This window comes from Pristis pectinata, chromosome 3, assembly GCF_009764475.1.
Source record: "Pristis pectinata isolate sPriPec2 chromosome 3, sPriPec2.1.pri, whole genome shotgun sequence".
Taxonomy (NCBI): domain Eukaryota; kingdom Metazoa; phylum Chordata; class Chondrichthyes; order Rhinopristiformes; family Pristidae; genus Pristis; species Pristis pectinata.
In genome coordinates this window covers 93,374,822-93,392,453 of record NC_067407.1, presented here as the reverse complement: position 1 = coordinate 93,392,453, position 17,632 = coordinate 93,374,822, and the positions used below count along the sequence as shown (strand labels likewise).

The following is a 17,632-nucleotide window of genomic DNA, read 5'->3' as shown; positions in this document are numbered from 1 at the left end:
TGGGCCAGATGCAGAAGGCCTATCTCACTGACCCGCTGGACCCAAGTCAAGCAGCCTGGTCCGAAAGCCAAGTGGCTGCGAGCTGTGTAGTGCAGAACCTTCTCCCCAAGAAGGTTGGAGAGCTGGGGGTGGGGCTTTTTCTTCTGTCAAAGCTGTCACTGATTTTAAAACAATCTTTAAACGTTTCTGACAGTCAGACATTTAAAAAAACTATTAAAGTAAATTAGCTTTAATTAACATTATATTTAAAGGTTATGTAGAGGTCGAAAGCACTGAGAAATCATTAAAAACAAGAACTAAAAGAAAAAATTAATTAAAATAAACTTGCCTTTCTCTTTGCTTTCTGAATCTTTGCCTTGCAATCCCCATTAAAATCACTAGGAGTTCCAGATCCTGTGCCGGGTCGCACCTGGCGCAGGATCCCGGCAGCGATCCCCCGCGGAATACCAGGGGAGTCCCGGGCTCCTCCGTTGATCTCCGTGCAGAATCCAGCGGCGGAGTTGAGTGACAGGCTCCGCCTTCCCGATCTGCACGTCCCGGGACCTGACCGCGCATGCGCGTACGTCCCGGACCGACTTCGGTCTGAACGCCTGCACAGTTCACCCCCTCTTCGTCCTGCACACCGGCTCCCGGCACACCGCTCTGAATCTCTCGTCAACTTCATTCACAAAGAAAGGGAGACCGTGGCTGGACATGGAAATTTAGTATCCACTGCAACATAACCCTCAAATCATAAGGAAAACATTACAAACGGTCTCGCTGGAGCACAATGCAGCTCAGTAACTGGCAACATCAACTGTGCTGTTCATCTTCAATCACAATTCCCGTCGACCGTGCCTAAAAGCAGTTTAGAACTGGTGAAACTGGATCCTTGGCATACACATAGTGCAAATGCAAAAATTACACCATTCTACCAATGCTAATACCCCACCCCTCACTTTCTAAACAGCCAGTGTTAGTGAGAATTTCTGAATTCTGAACTACAGAATTCGCTCCAACACTTCAACTGGACCTCGGTCATCGTGCTCTGTCACCTTGTCTCTTCACAACGCCTCCGTAACAATTGTTTTTTAGACTTTGTACAGCTACTGCCCCCGGCTTTAAATCTCCAAAAGTAATGTTACAGAAATCAAGCTTAAAGCTCACACACACACACACACACACACACACACACACACACAGAAAACCAACAACTAATACATTTTGGGGAAGTGGATTCGAATCTCTACTTTGCACGGACTATTTTCTCTCATGTTGATTAATTACAAACATGAGCTCTATTTACACTACTATTGCAATTTTATTGATGTTAATTCTCACCAAAAAGCTATAATTTTAAATCATTTTAACAGTAAGTCAGGAAGTCATGTCAAAACAGTTACTTTTACTGGATCTGCTGACAAGAATTCAACGTTGGATTTAAACTGAAAACTCATGGGTGCAGGAAAATTTTGTGCCAGAGGTTAATGAAAATAGAAAAATAAAATCAGAAATGTTAAAAAGGTCCACAAGTTTACAATATCAAAAACCATGACAACCACATGCAAAGTTTAGATTCATGAATGTTCATTCATGCCAGATGTAGGGAGAGTTTTCAGTCAATTAGTGTTTTAGTTGCTGTAATTATATCTAATATGGCCACCTCTCATTCACTCTTTCCCCAAGCCAACATTTGTTGAACACCAATTGTCCATTTATTACCAGCATCTAATACATTAAATATAGCACTATTATAAAGTATTTCTTGTCTAGACCTTGGGGGAATGGAATTTAAATCATTTCATCCAAAAATGTATGGATGTTATTAACACCATGGACAATTCTAAATATGCTTAAGAATTAATACAACTACACACAATCCCCGCAAAAAAATTTGCACTGATGCATTGGGTATAAAACACTCCCAACTCCAGCATCTTGGAGAAGTTTGCTGCAGGAATTGACCCGAGAGTAAGATTCACCAAGGGGGTATTGATGGCCACTTAGAAGTAACAATGGTCATTCTGTTACAGGTCACACTCAATTGGGAACTCTCCTTTACCCCTTTCTCTTCACAAGGAGAGCTCACAGCTGCATTCACGCCTTACCCCAGACCCTTTATGTTGAGAAATTAGTCTGTAATCAAGACAATTCCTGAGCACCCTGCTCTGAAAACTGCCAAAACATTGAACTTCTTGAAAAAATAAGTTTGTTGATCTTTCATTGGGGGGGGGGGGAAAGAGGGGGAGAGGGGGAGAGGGGGAGAGGGGAGAGGGGGAGAGGGGGAGAGGGGGAGAGGGGGAGAGGGGGAGGATAAATGCAACACACAAAATGCTGGAGGATCTCAGCAGGTCAGGCAGTATCTATGGGGGGAATGAACAGTCGATGTTTGTTTCAGGACGAGACCCTTTATCAGGGCAGAAATTTTCCTAATAATCAGGATCGATACTTAATTGAAGCTTGTAAATGAGCAAAGTTTAATTTGCCTTTAGATATGCCTCTTTAGAATTAATTATTCCAACTGATTTCATACATGATACTGAAAGAAAAATCTTGCTCTGATAATAACAAAAATTTACCACTCATTTTTTTTGGAACATCCTGCTCATTGACCGGAAGCCAGACAAATAGTAACTCATGACCAACACACACAAAAAACCAAATTTAAAAGTGGAGAGAGAAGTGGAGATCTTGGCTGACAAGTGAAACCTGAGAGGTGCTTGGCCTCTACTCCTGGGGTTTGGAGGCAGCAGTTTGTCAGCTTGTGCAACACCAGAAATATGCTGCTCTGAATTTTACTCCAAGCCCTCAGCATGTGAGCACCGATAGTTGAAATTTAAAGTTCTTAAAATTTGCTGGTTTACAAGCAGTTAATTCATGGCAATTGTCTTCAGAGAAACTAATTGTTGCAGCATACTGCAACTGCTGCATTTCACTGGCTTGTTATTTTTAGTCCAGAAGCACACACACAAAACACACACAAACTGCAAATGTTAGTTCTGCTCTTAGTTAGTGCCTGTTTTTTTTAAAAGCTCCATTGCTTTGCTTTTTGAAGGGCTGTAACAAACTACTTGCTCAAAGCTCCAGGCTAGCAACAATCATAGAGAATCCTTCGAAGTTGTGAAATCATGCCAATCTTACCAAGTACTCCGTTAGTCCAGACCAATTAAAGCACCTGTGCCATGTGCAAAACCACACCAGATTCATGAATGCAATGGTTAAATCTCTCAACTTTGTACAAAAAGTTTGCGGCCTTGGTTAACAAGGAGCTCAAGGATTATGCAAGGGTGACTCCTGCAGTGATTTACACAGCAGCCTCAATTCATAAGCACTGACTTAAAAAAAACTGATGTGAAACACAGCCACAGTGCTTTCCCGGCATCAGAATCCCGCCTCTTTTCCAATCCCCTGGCAGCTGGATGCAGCAGCAGAAGGGTTAGCTCACACTTCCCTTGCTCAGACTCGTTTAGCCAATCAAATGTAGGGCGCTTACTGAGCTCCAGTCTCTCATGTCTGATCCACGTGCCTTTACATCTCAGGGGAGTACATATGCTAATATTCTGTAAATCTGCTGCTGCCCAGTGAAGCTGCAACACCGAGTCCCATCAAATGGAATAATGCACCATCAGAAAGCAGCCAAGAAAAGGCAGTAAGAAACCAATTCAAAGCTGAAAAATAAATTGGGTAGGAGCAGACATTGAAACCATGCAAAGAATTTCAGTTATTTAAAAAAAGTGGATAGAACTTCAAAACATTCAACAAATACTACTGAAGCACATTCATACAGAGATTTGCCAACTTTTAGAGAATAAAAGGACTGGGTTAGTTAGCACCCTTCAGCTACCTGAAACAGTACAGAACTACGCATCACCTTTTACCAGTGATAAATGGATGTGAAAAATGATATAAACTTGCAACCTATTGTTGACAACAGCCTCAAATCTTTCAAAGAGCTTCTGGTCTCTTGCAGAAGGGTGGAAGCTCCAGGCCAATGGGTGTGGCAGTGAGTGACAATATCTTAACTGATATCAGCCTCTGTGCAGGAAAAAATCAGCTGGGCCAGTGATGGTGGAGTCGATCCTCGCCCAGATTCTCCAGCCACAAGAACATGACCAACAGTCACATTCCCAGCTGCTCTACTGGAACAACTGCTCCTTGGAGGCACCTTCATAGAGCCACACCGAGTTAGCAAGCATCCTTTGGATTAATTGGACAGGTCAACCAAGGAGCCAAAGCAAGCACCATGGTCCAAATGACCTCCTCTTGTGCTGTATCATTCTATGATTCCATTGTGCACAAACACATGCTTCTTGCTTTCCTTCCAAAACAGAATTCCACCAATGAGGACATTCATAGAAACACTGGGTTTCGACCCAAAAGGTCGACGATTTCCTTCCTCCCACAGGTGCTGCTCGACCCGCTGAGTTCCTCCAACAGATTGTTTCTTCACACGTCCTTGATTATCTCTTCTAAAATGCATTTGGCAGTAACTATCTTTTATAAAACTTAAATTGTTTAGAGTCCTTTCGGGAACATTCATTTCCCCCAGAAAGGTCCAAATGCAACACTTTCCTACTAGATACAAGCCCTCTTTCCTTCCAGTGATGAGGCTCCTGGAGATATTCCAAACTGCTAGTTCTCTTTTCAGTTCTTCTAAAATTCCAAATAGAAAGACCAAACACCTCAGCCTAATGCACACAAATGGGCATGCTTGGCTGGGACTGCAGTGGAACACCAAGGGTCATTGAAGTTGTGAGCCACCTGCTGAAAATTTCAGTTGAACACAGAATCAGAACAGAGGCCAGGTTCATAGGGGGGCAGAACAGTTCTTTTCTCATATTCTCCCCCCTCCCCCCCACCACAGTGTTGGGAGGCCATTTGGCCCATCAAATCTATGTTGGCTCTTTGAGCAATTCCATTAATCCCATTCCCCCACTTAATCCCTGTTCTACCTCACATGTCCATATCCTCCCTCATGATTCTCTTGACACCCACCTACACATGGAGTCATTTACGGGAGACAATTAACTTATCAGCACCTCTTTAGGAAAGAGGAAAACATCTGAAGCACTCCCGGGAATCCCACTCAGTCACAAGGAAAATGTGCAAAATCCACCCAGATAGCATTGGAGGTTGGGATCTAATCCAGGTTGCAGGAGCTGTGAGACAGCAGCACTACCTGCTGCATCACTGCACACTTGATTGGTTGGATGATGGCGTGGAACTAGCAGTTTGGAATATCTCCAGGAGCCTCCTCACTAGAAGGAAAGAAGGCTTGTATCCAGCAGCAAAATGTTGCATTTGGACCTTTTTGGGGGAAAATGAATGTTCCCTAAAAGGACTCTTAAACAATTTAAGTTTTATAAAAGATAGTTACTGCCGAATGCATTTAGAAGAGAAGAGATGATCAAGGATGTGTGAAAGCCTGACCCTTGGATTGGTGGGGTCAGCGAGGAGGAAGTAAGGTTTCATTTGAGGATTGGGGAGCAGGGGCTCTGACATAGTGTTGGGGGACTGGAGGTGCCAATGAGGCAAGTGGCAGAGGAGAAATACTGGAGATCAATGCTTGTAGAAATGGTGGTGGTGGTGGTGGTGGTGGGGTGGGGGGTGGGGGGGTGGGGGGGGGGGGGCGGGTAGGCTTCCAGAGGGGGAGAAACAGAAATGAGTAAGGTTGTTAGCTGAGAACATGGAGGATGACTAGGTTGTCTAGGTGTGCATTGTGATAATTGCTATTAGTTCAAACATAGTTGAAGTTCCCCAGCAATGCTCCAAAAGGATTGTTATATGGGGTTTAAAGTGATCCAGTATCCCGACATGGATTTCCACCAAGGGTGACTCGCTACAGGAAGTGTTCAGTCAATTGCCAGAATAATCTGAAATGATCACTTTCACACTACTCTGCACAAGGGTAAAAAAACAAATACAGAATGCCGGAAAAAGTTTGCAGCCCCTCCTCTGTTTTGCACATCCTCTTTTCCAAACTATTAAAGGATACAAACATCTACAGACATTTTCTCTTAAAGATTTTCTCCTCTGTAGGGGTCTGGAAATAGCCTGCTTCTGGAATTATTGCTGAGTTTAGTTCTTAACTGAGAAAGATGGTTGGTGAGTAAGCCTTAGCCAACAGCCAAGGGTGGGGGTGGTGAGAGATTGATGATGGGGGGGCGGGGGGGGGGGTGAGGGGTCTTTCTTATGCTGATCTCAAAGTTTTTTTGGGGGGCCACAAGAAAAGGGAAAAGAATGAATAAAAAGGCAGGGAAGAAGATTCCAAAACAGAAATGAAACCTATAGACTCCTTGCTAGGTAGCTTTAAATATAGATTCTAGTCAACAACAGGAAATAACTCTCACACCAAGGCACCCTGAAACTTGCCAGTCTCTCAAAATGCTGACAACCCAGTCCAATGTCTGGTTGCCTGCCTGTTCCACTGGTTCCTCTTTTAACAAATATTTGAAGCCACTTAAGGAAAAAAAAGTGCAACTTGCAAACCAGCATATTAATGAAAGCCAATTCCGTTGTATGGCTAACCAGAATCTTATGTGCAATTAGTCCCTGGCTTTTAGATTTGGTGACTCGAAATCCATTTTATCAAGGCCACACAGTTTCCCCCGTCATCTTGAAATGAGCCAAATTCATGCACCAAAGGCGAAACAAAATATTGTGTTCCTTAAGTAACCCAGGCAGTGAAATCATAAAAAGATTACACACAAAACAAAACTAGAGTGAGTAATATAATTTAAGTCTGTCTTTGAGTGAGAAAGTCTGCAAGAGCTTTGCTCTCAGTTCAGTAGCTGCCAGTTAGCTAGACTTATAATTCTTTCCATTTTAATTTCAACTTCAGTACTAATAACATACATTAAAAAAAATGGGAAATATGCAAAACAGGCTGCTTACTCGCTATCTCTCTCCCCTCCGCACCCTGTAAAATTACCCAATGTTTTAATAGAATGAATTTCAGAGGAAGAATACAAGCCATTGCTATTAAATAATGTATTGGATGTTACAAACCAAGGATGAAGTTTTTGGCAACTTTCTCTAAATAAATCTACCACAGCTTCCAGAATTTTAAGGTGCAAGCAGCAAAAAAAAAAAAAAAAAAAAATTGGATTTATCATGATCTTAGATTGTCCCAGAGTGGGAAGTAACTTTTGAAGTGTCTGCTGTGGTGGAAGCATGACAAACAATTTATTCTGCTGCTTGTGCAAAATTGCTGTATATGACAATTATCACAATTTTTTCTTACTATGTATAGTTGTTGAATAAATACTGACTATGGCACCGGGGAGGAGGGTGCTCTGAAATAGTCCTTGGGATCGTTTAAATCCATAGGAGGGGATACAGGGTTTTTTAATGCCTCATTTGAAAGAAGAAACCTCAGACAGTGCAGCGCTTCCTCAGTACTGACCAACCAAGAGTTTGTGCTTGGTACTCTGGAGGGGCTTTAACCTGCATGCTTTTCTACTAATTGACTCACAGCTACCGCCATCACTAACAAACCCGGCATGGCATGGAGACATTTGAAACTTTTCAAATAAGCCATCATTAACAGAGCTTAAAATAAATAGAAAATGTTGGAAATGCTAAAGTCAGGCAGCATCGGTGGAATGAGAAACAGACAATTCTTCTCTTCATCCACCAGTAGCTTCACAGCTATAAGGAAAATGATTTTCACTTGCTATTTACAGAAAACATGTTTTTTCAGCAGTGTGCACACTTAGAGATTCAAGAATTTATACAGTGCATTTTATTCTCCAGATATAAATGACATGCTGTCATTTACATAGATGTTAATTATCTGATAAACCATAATTATGGCCACTTTTCAGTTCTGCCCAGTGTCTGACTTTAAATTTAAAGTACCATGTCAAATACTCGCCTCTCTTGCCTGGGTTGGAGGTTGTGGATTCAAGTTTCACTCTGGAGAAATGAGCACAAAAATATAGCTGATGCTCCACGTTGTTCTGAGAGAATGGTGCACTTCTGGAGGTGTTGTACTTCTGGTGAGACAACATATGGTCTTTTGGATGAGAGGTCCGCTTTCTTAGCTGGACACAAAGCGTCCTATGCCACTGTTTTGAAGCTGAGCAAGATGTCCTGGCCAACAACATCAACCCTCAACCAACAATGTTAATGCAATAAACATCATTGGTTAATATTTGGTCATTATCACACAGCTGTTGTGGAAGTTTACAATATGTAAATTTGCCACTTTCTACACTCCAACGTTATTGCATTCAAAATCTATGCCATTGGATCTAAAGCATTTGTGGTTGCCCTAGGATGTGATAGGCACTATATGAATGGAAACCCCTCCTTTGATTAACATGCAGAGCAAGAATAGGTAACTGAAACGATGTACCAGAACTACAAATCGGCGTTGATTTAATTCCAGAGGCAAGTTTGTAATGAAATATTTCTTAACACAATAGATCAAGCCATAATTCTTTAATTGAATGAAATCACTGAACAAGAGAGAACAGAAGGCAAAAATCAGCCCAACAGGCCTTTCCAGGAACTTTGGTTGAATCATCCAATCAATCACCAGAAAGGTTGCCAACTCTGTTGCTCAGGTGAGGTGCTTTCTAGTGGCTTCAGGAGAGCTGACAAAACCCTCAAGGTTGGCAAATCTGGGTGCTCACGTCAGAGAGGACTGAACTACAAACTGCAGCATGAAGTCTGGTCAAAATGGTTTTCTGGTAATGAAGCTAGTGTTGGTTAATCAATACTTTTCACTGTCACTTCTCTTGGGCTGTAGTTCAGCACTCTCACTCAGGTGAATGATGCTTTGAAAAGGTCCTCCACAACAGCAACAGTTTGCACCCACAGAGTTCCTGTAGTAACTCAGAAGTGCTTGTGAAACAAACCGGTATTGAGCTACATCAGCAGACAGCAGGGCAGATAACAAAATACCTGGCAAAAGAGGACAAAGATCAGAGAATTAGAAAAGTGGAGGCTGGAGCCTCGATAGCTCCAACATTGAAGTGATGAAAATCAAGAGGCCAGAACTGGAGGAGCACAGATGTCACAGAGGGTTGTATGGTTGAGACAAAGGCAAGGCCATGGAGAGATGTGAAAATAGGGACAGAATGAGAAACAGATAATTCTTCTCTTCATTCATCAGTAGCTTCACAGGAATCAGATGTTGGTTGGCCTGCAGTCGTAGCAGATAAATGAAACTTAGTGCAAGTTAAGATATGGTATTAGAGTTATGGAGGGAAGAAGATGAGAAGCCAACTGGGAGAGGAGTGAATTAGTTGAGTCTAGAGGCAACATAAAGGGCCTCAGCCACTCTTCTCCTTTGTCCAAGCAAGAGGCAACTATCTGAACTTTCTTCAAAGCTTGTGAAGGCCTGGAGAAATATTCAGATAGGCCTCCTCATCACAGGTACAGGTGGATGACAAGTTCATTTTCTAATGACTCTCTCCCAAAAATGCCACCCCTTGCTACAGTACGGATCCACAAGTCCTGAAGCCCATTAGTACCTCATTAGAGTGGCCATCCTTCAGTTGGCATCTTTGACCTCAAGTGTCCAAGAGTAAATGAAAAGGCAGATGCCAAAGGCCAACTTAATTGGTTACTGATTGATTGCAATGGAACTCTAGGAGAAATTAATCTTGGGAGGCAAATACCAAACATGAGAACTTTCAGCACCAAGAATTGAAGCTGGGATTTTCCTGTTCATTTTGGCATGGTAGCATTACTATGTTGATGCAAGAAACGTTTTATGGGGAGACCCAGACTGACAATTTGAATCACTTGTGGGGACCTCGCACATGGAAGTTCCTGAGGAGTCTTCACCGCTGTTATTCAGCCTGTATTCCATAGTTCAACTTCTCATGGAATCAACTGGTGGAAGACCAAATTCCTGCCAATTCTCCACCAGTTATAATGTGAAATAGGCCTGCTGAATCTGGATCAAGTTAGACCAGATACAGGTTCAGAAACGCCATTCATTTCTATGGAGGAACAGCTATAAGGCAGAGTGCTTATATTTCAGGTAATTCACTTACTTTGAATTAATTGGGTTAATATATATATATGCAATTGTCTTAAAGTGTTTTCTTAGATTTTAATAACCTAATATTTTTAATTTTTTTAAAAATAGTTTTTGACATTTTTTTTTAAATGTTTGAAATTTCAGAGAGGTGCTAAACCCAGGGCTGAAGGTAACCAGTTACAAGGCAGAGGCTTGCTTGTTATGGTGGGAAGTCCCTCCACCAATCTGACAACAGTTTCAAGAACTAGTTCCAGGAAAGGGTGGGCTGAGTGCGGGCAGCTCATAGATCACTAAGGTGGGCTGAATGTTGTACGCCACTGCTAAACCCCAGTATTCCCTTGGAAAAAACAAAATACTGAATTTCCCAAAGGACACACAAACACACACGTACAAGAGATCTTTAATGAAGAAGTACTTAAAGTGTCAGAACAGAGAGTACCACAAAGAATCTCTCTAAAAATCTAATAAGCAAAATAAAAAGCTTTCATGTTCATTTAAAATCCAGTTAATTCCAATAATCTTAGTATGTTGACAGCTCACGTTGAGTGGATGGGTGGGCGAGGGAGTGGTAGATGGGAGGGAGACTTCTTCATGCACCATCAGAAAATTCTTAGAATAAAATCCAACATGTGAGTCACACTTTTATACAGATGCTTTTAAAAGAACCTGCAATCCCACCTTATATATTTTACTGGGTGACTGTGTTTAAAAGCAAATGTGATGTAACATTAACAATGTAGCAGAGGAGGTTAAAAGGGATGGGGAGTGTTCGGGATTGAACTAGTGTTCAAGGTTATGAAGAGGTTTGATAATGTTTCTAAAGTCAGTAACCAGAGGTTATGGACTTAAAATAACTGGCAGAAGAACTGGGGCTGGTGGTACTTACAGAGCAGTTGCAGAGAACTTTTCTTCCCTCCCCCAGGAGATTGCAGTGAGCCATGATCTGGAATACAATGCCTAAAAGGGTAGCAGAAGCAGATTCCACCAGAACTTTCACTGGGATACTGGATAATTACTTATCCTGTGGTGCAGTGGGGAAAGGAATGGCTAAAGGGCCTGATGAAAATATCATTCAAAGAGTCTGTGCCAGCAAGATGGGTTGATCTTACATGCACTTGGAAGGGCTCGTTTGAGAGGGGAATGTATTCTTGCCTCCATCTGGTTCATTTGGAAATTACCTTCAAATCTACCTCCTCCAATTTCTGTCACTGAAATAACAAGTCACAGTAATCAGGATAACAGCCAATTGCTCAGAAAAAATTGTTGTAAGTTCAGGCTTATTAAAAAGAAAAACAAAGTTCTTTTAATGGCTTAGTGGTCATGTGATATGAACTCACATTGGCCAGAAGATACCAGGTTCAAACTTTTTTGTTTGACCAACTTGGTCAAACTGCAAAATACAACATTCAGAATCAAATAATAGTATTATAGAACATTACAGAATAGTGCAAAGGGACCATGTGGCTAACCATGTCTGTGCTGTTTCATCTTAGTCCCATCTTCCAGTTCTGAAGTCTAGAGCCCAGACCATAGGTCTTCAAGTGCACATCCAAGTACTTTTTAAAAATACGATGAAGGTTCCTGCAGCAGGTTCCAGACTTCCACTATGCTCTTGGTGAAAACATTTCCCCTCATCTCCTAAATATTCCTTTCACAAGTTACTTTAAATCCATGTCTCCTGTTGTTCTTTTTTAAGGTCCTTCCTATTTACTACATCCAGGACCTTTATAATTTAATGCACCTCAATTATGTCACCATTTTGTTCCAAAGGAAACAGAGCAAGCTTATCCTATTGTTCCTCGCAGCTAAACTTTTCCAGTTCTGGCAACATCTTTGTAAATCTCCTCTGTCCCCTCTCCAGTGCAATCACATTTCCTGTAATGTGGTAACCAGAAATGCACACAGTGCTCAAGCTGTGACCTTGCTAGTGTTGTATATAGTTCCAGCATGATCTCTTTGCTCCTATATTCTAAGCTTTGGCTAATAAAGCATCCTCTTTGCCTTTTTTACCACCTTATTAACCGGTTCTGGAACTTAAGGATCTGTGGATATACTCTCGAAGGTCCAGCTGTTTCTTCACACCTCTCAGTATCCTCCTGTTTATTGCATATCCCCCTGCTCTGTTGCACCTCCCAAAAATGCATTGCCTCCCCATTATCTGGATTAAATTCTATTTCCACTTTTCTACCCAACTGACCAAACCAGAACTCTTCTCACAGTATGAGCCTTTCCTCATCACTATCAACCACACAACTCATTTTTGTATCATCTGCAAACTTCTTCAATTACATCCCTACATACAAGTCATTAGTATATACTACAAAATGCTGAGTATTGAGCCCTGTGAAACCCCACATGTAACAGCCTTACAGGCAGACTAGAAGTAGTCAACCATCAGCCTTTGCTTCCAACTGCCGAACTAATTTTGATTCCAATTTGCCACAGTCTCTTGGACCACCCCTTTTTCTTTTTTTTTTAAAAAACCAGCCTGCAAGGTGGAACCTTGTTAAAAGCCAAGCTAAAGTCCGCATCAGCACACTGCCCTAATCAACTATTACTTCCTCAAAAAAAATCAATTAGTTAGACATGACCTTCAACAAATCTATGCTGATAGCTTCTAATTAATCTATAACAATGTGATGTAAGTGAAAATTTACACCTTCCTTCAGAAATCGATTCCAACCACATAACCACCCCCCCCCCCCCACCCAAGTTAAACTAACTTGAACTTGTCTGTAATTACTCCATTTATCTTACCCACCAGTCATCAGGGGTTTCTAGGATTTGGTCATTCCATCCTTTACCTTCCTGGTAAACTCTCCATAAAATGTTCATTTTCCTTTGTTATCTCAAGCTTCACGGAAACATTGACCAACCAATTCCAATAAAACCCATTTCAAAGTGCTGGAAATATTTGGCTGGTCAGGCAGCCTCCCGAAGAGAGAAACAGAGTTAACGTTTCAGTTCAAAGACCTTTCATCAGCTGAAGGATCTGATGAAGGGGCAAAGACCTGAAATGTTAACTGCCTCTCCCTCCACAGATGCTGCCTGATCTGCTGACTATTTCAGGTTTTCCAGCATCAGTTTTCTTTTTGCTTCCCAGGGGAAGTTTCCTTGTATATAAAATTAAGATGACAACGTTGCCAAGTTGTGATGCGAGGAGGGCAGGAACAAGAGAAACAGAAAAGCATCACTATGTGAGGAGGTTAAAAAGAGGTTTACAAGTATCTTGGAAATTTTCATTGCAGGAGAATGACAAGGAACACCTTAAAGAGTACAATTTGAAATTACTCAGAAGAGAAAGCCTATCTGAAGAACACGTGTTCATTTTTAAGCTACAAATAAAACTTTTGTCATAGTTCTGCCATCTATCAAATGTACGGGCAGGAAGTCCATTTGGGAGTGTTAAACAATACAACGTGAAGAATTGACTGCATATAAAATGAGTTAATTAATTTGTTGGTGACAACAATTTATATATATATTTAGCACCTATAACCTAGTGAATAACACAATGCTGGATTTCAAAACTATGATCAAACAATGTTTTTTTCACACTGATCCAAAAGGGAAATATTAGGATCTATCTTGGTCATAGGAGGTGGATCTATGGGGAGTCTTGAAAGAGATTTGGGAATTCCAGAGTTGAGCATCCAGACAAGGGAATGCTACTACCACTAAGAGGAGTGTGGCAAAAATCATGGAATTTTGCAAGAGGCCAAAACAGGGAAAGGAAACCTTTACAGGAAGCCCAAGAGACCTTTTCTGAAGTGAGGTGTTCTCTTCAAGTATTTTTAGGCACTCGTCCATGCCTGTCCATTTTTTACTCTTCCTTCTCTTAGAGGGAAAATGTAAATTTGATGTGCAAATATTCAGTCAAGATTGGAATTTGAACTCTGTTCCCTTAGTGGAGTCCAGGGTTTGATTGTTGTGTAGTGATAACCCTTTCCTTGGAGACGAGTGGTGTTGGGGGCTGGGTAATAAAGCAATGAGAAAACAAAGGAGAAATTGAGATTGTTTTTGACGTACAGCTCTTTTCAAATGCAAAATGTCCTGCCACAGAAAGTCAACTGTACATTGTTGCATATTTCATGCTTTCACACAACACTATCGGAAGCTTGGTGGCAGGTTTTCACTGCTGGTCAACAGTTAACTCCCAGCTAATGAAACACAGCATAACACCAGCTGCTTGAACATGTGCCAAACTGCATCTGGCCCTCATCTATCTTTCAGCCATCTACACTTACCTCAAAGTGTACAAAGCAGGCGCTTAGCTTCTAGCAACTACTCAAACACACCAGCCTTTGTCTAATCAAGCCAGTTCAGAACTTTGAGGCAATTTATTTAACAATTTGCCCTATATCATACAGTGGGAGCATTACAAGGAGGGGGGGAAAAATGTGTAAAGAGAAACTCTCTGACCCACCCCCACCCCAATCTCAAAATTACCATCAGTAGACTGTGTGTATGTGCCCAGAGATTTTCCACTAAAAGCACTCTGGTGCCTGCAGCCTTTAAGGATTGGGAGGAGGAGAGGGTGAGGTGCAGTATTGGTTCTAATTTCATTTACTATACATGACAATATCCAACATCTTCATAAAATCTTGCTATTTTTATGTTTTCCTTCTGCATAAAATCTGTCATGCCCGGAAAAGACCCTCATTTAGCACTAGTGTCCATATATTCCCTTTGCATGAATATTAGCAGTCAGGATCCATCCTACCGAATACATCATTAGCCACAAGTTCTAAATTCCCCCTAGATTATCACTGACCATGTTATACATCCCTGCACAATCCATCTTGCACCTTGCAAAATGATTGACTGCTTTATCAATTGGAAGCATTAAGACAAAGAATGGGAGAAAAATTCCCAAAATTAACTTGCATTGCGAAATGAAAGGTTACTGACTGATAAAATGAAAGCGTTTTTTCCAAAAATATAATTTAAATACTGCCGAGCACAGAGAGAGGAGCAGCATCAGGCTATTCATCCAGTCAAACCCATTTTGTCCTGCAGTTAGATCACAGTTGATCTGGATCTTAACTCCATCTACCCCTCTTAATTCTGTAGGATTTGTCCTTGCCTAACAAAAATCTAGACAAATAGACTAGCTCTATTCTGTTCTGGATTGGTTTGTCAGTGAATGTAGTTTATCTACCTACTGCATCACTTCAGCCTTTAGTCACTTTCAGCACCTCAAATGGATAAATATTAAGCAGCAGCATTGGAGTATACTTTATATAATAAACAATAAAAACTTCAGCAATGACTACAGTCATGTTTTGGTAAAACAGGGATAACGCAGCATTTACTATTGGTACCTAAACTGAAAAGAGCTGGGTGAGAGCACCGAATCCTTAAGGCTACCCATGAGATGTACACTCTTTCCCATATTCATTGGCAACCCTCCCTTGACCAATGACCTTCAACAATACGGAGTGGACCAATTAAAACATACTTAGAAGGATATATGCCCAGGAACAAGAAATTCTCCAAAGGAAACAACGTTATATATTTGTGAATCACATTTAAGGGTAAAACTTTTCTCTCCCTCAATTCCAGCCAGATTAACAAATACCTCACAAAGCTAACCTAGAGAAAGGTCACTGGGTGGGCCTTAAAAAAAATAAAGATTTGTAACTAATGGCTGTCTTGATTCTGTGGCAGGAATTCAATACATTTTTCTCAATGGCAGATTGAAAAAATTGGAAGAGCTGAAATAACTAAAGAACAGTATTGACAAAATGCTTACACAGAGACATTACAGAGCATTGAATAAGGCCATTCAGCCCACAGATACCGATGGATTTCTGTAAGAGTGGTCCTCCCAGCTCCATCCCCTCTGGTCCTTGTCTAAACAAATTACTTGAGAACTACTCTTTTGGGCAGCAAGTTCCGATCATAACAACCTGCTGTCTATACCCTTTAGTGAGTACTAGTAATGAAAAGAAAGATTGCAACAACAGTTGGGAGGTTAGATATGAGATAGAGATCATCTGCAAGACAAATGCATTTTTGTATCCGCTCCAGAAGGAGCTACCCAGGTACAGCAGCAGGATTTAGAAGTCACTCGCCTATCTCCAGCGTTTTTTTTAAAAAATCATGTCTTGATTCCCAGTCTCCCAGCAACCAAAATTTAGAATTTTCATTCTAAGATCCTGATAAAGGGTCTTCAACCTGAAACGTTGACTCTGTTTATCTTCCTTCAGATGTGGCCCGACCTACTGAGCATTTCCAGCATTTTCTAGTTCTCATTATTTAATTTAAAATTCTTCATGGTTTTACTACTCTCTCCAAAGACTCTTTGCCCTGTTTCCCACCTGAAGTACATTCCACTTTCCTGACAAAATATTTTGACTACCATTCCTTTGTTTTATTGTTGGCCAAGAACTAATTTCTTCCTTCCATTTGAATTAGGAGCAGGAGGTGGCCCTTGGCCCCTTGAGCTATCATTTCCATACGATCAGGGCTGATCTGATTGTAACCCTGCACCTGTGTGAAGAACTTTGGAGCAATTTTTTTTGTACATTTTAAAGAGTGCTGGAAATCTTAAATAATAACTGAAAATGCAGGAAGCCATTAGCAGGTCAGGCAGGAACTATGGAGGGAGAAACAAAATCTGTGTTTCAGGTTGATGGCTATTCTTCGGAACTTGGTTAAAAATTAGAAATCAAGCATATTTTAAATTGCCAAGAAGGGGGAGGTGAGGAGAGAACAAAGGAAATCTGCGATAGGGTGGAGACCAAGAGATTTCATTACAAACAAGGCGGCTCATTAATTGAAGCTGATTTGCCTGGAGGAGATATAAATAGAAGATGAATGAGGATAGATGAGCAAAAAAAAAGAGAAAATAAAACACTGCTTTTGCTAGAAATCTTAAAATATAATGCTGGCAATACCCAACAGGTCAAGCAGGATCTATGGAGAGAGTAAACAAAATGGAGTTAACATTACAAGTTGATGATCTTTCATCAGAACTGGGTTGTTCTGATGCAGACTGGAAAGGCTGGTTATCTAAAACTGTTGAATTTAGCATCGAGTCCCGAGGGCTGGAATGTACCTAGACAGAAGGTGATTTGCTGTTCTTTAAGTTTACATTGGTCTTCATTGGAAGAGTGCAAGAGGCCAATATCAGGTAGGTCAGAGGAGAGTCATATGATGAATTAGTGACAGGCAAATCAAAGCTCAAGGTCACCCTAGTGGACTGAATGGAGGTGCTCTGCAAAGTGGTCACCCAGTCAATTGGAATTTACAGAAACTGTCAAGGAGAATGGATACATTGCACAAAAAAAGAAGTGCTTCTCCAAAGGTAGTGGTAACAACAGAGGAGATGCACAAATATCATTTCACAGTCTAGGTCCAACGTGAGCTGAATGAGGACTGAGAATGAAGTTTGCAAAAGCAAGAGGTGGCAACTCGGGGTGAGAGACAGTAACAAAGAGTAGAGGTTACATTGTCATTTGGCCAGACTCAACAGAAATGGCCAGACTGAGCCCCCGAGATATGTGGAGTGAAGCTCCAACCCTAGAGGGATTAACACAAATGGTCGTCATAATCACAGCTCAGCCAATATAATAGTGGGGATGGTGGTGGGGTGGCGTTAGTGGTAGGAAAAAAGATCAGAGAGGAAAAGAGAATGGTGAAGCAGGCAAA

The 17,632-nt window shown here is 41.3% G+C and overlaps 1 protein-coding gene across 3 annotated transcripts in view; it reads right to left on the bottom strand.

The window, feature by feature from the left end:
- sertad2b (SERTA domain containing 2b) overlaps positions 1-17,632 on the bottom strand; it is a 75,608-nt gene that overhangs the window by 39,459 nt on the left and 18,517 nt on the right. Inside the window, exon 1 of one of the 3 annotated variants that reach the window (XM_052012802.1) lies at positions 329-547. The exons of the other annotated variants lie outside the window; for them this stretch is intronic. Coding sequence (XP_051868762.1) covers positions 329-369 — 41 coding nt within the window. The 5' untranslated portion in view covers positions 370-547. Of the gene's footprint in view, positions 1-328; positions 548-17,632 lie in introns of those variants that run through there. 3 annotated transcript variants of the gene reach the window in all.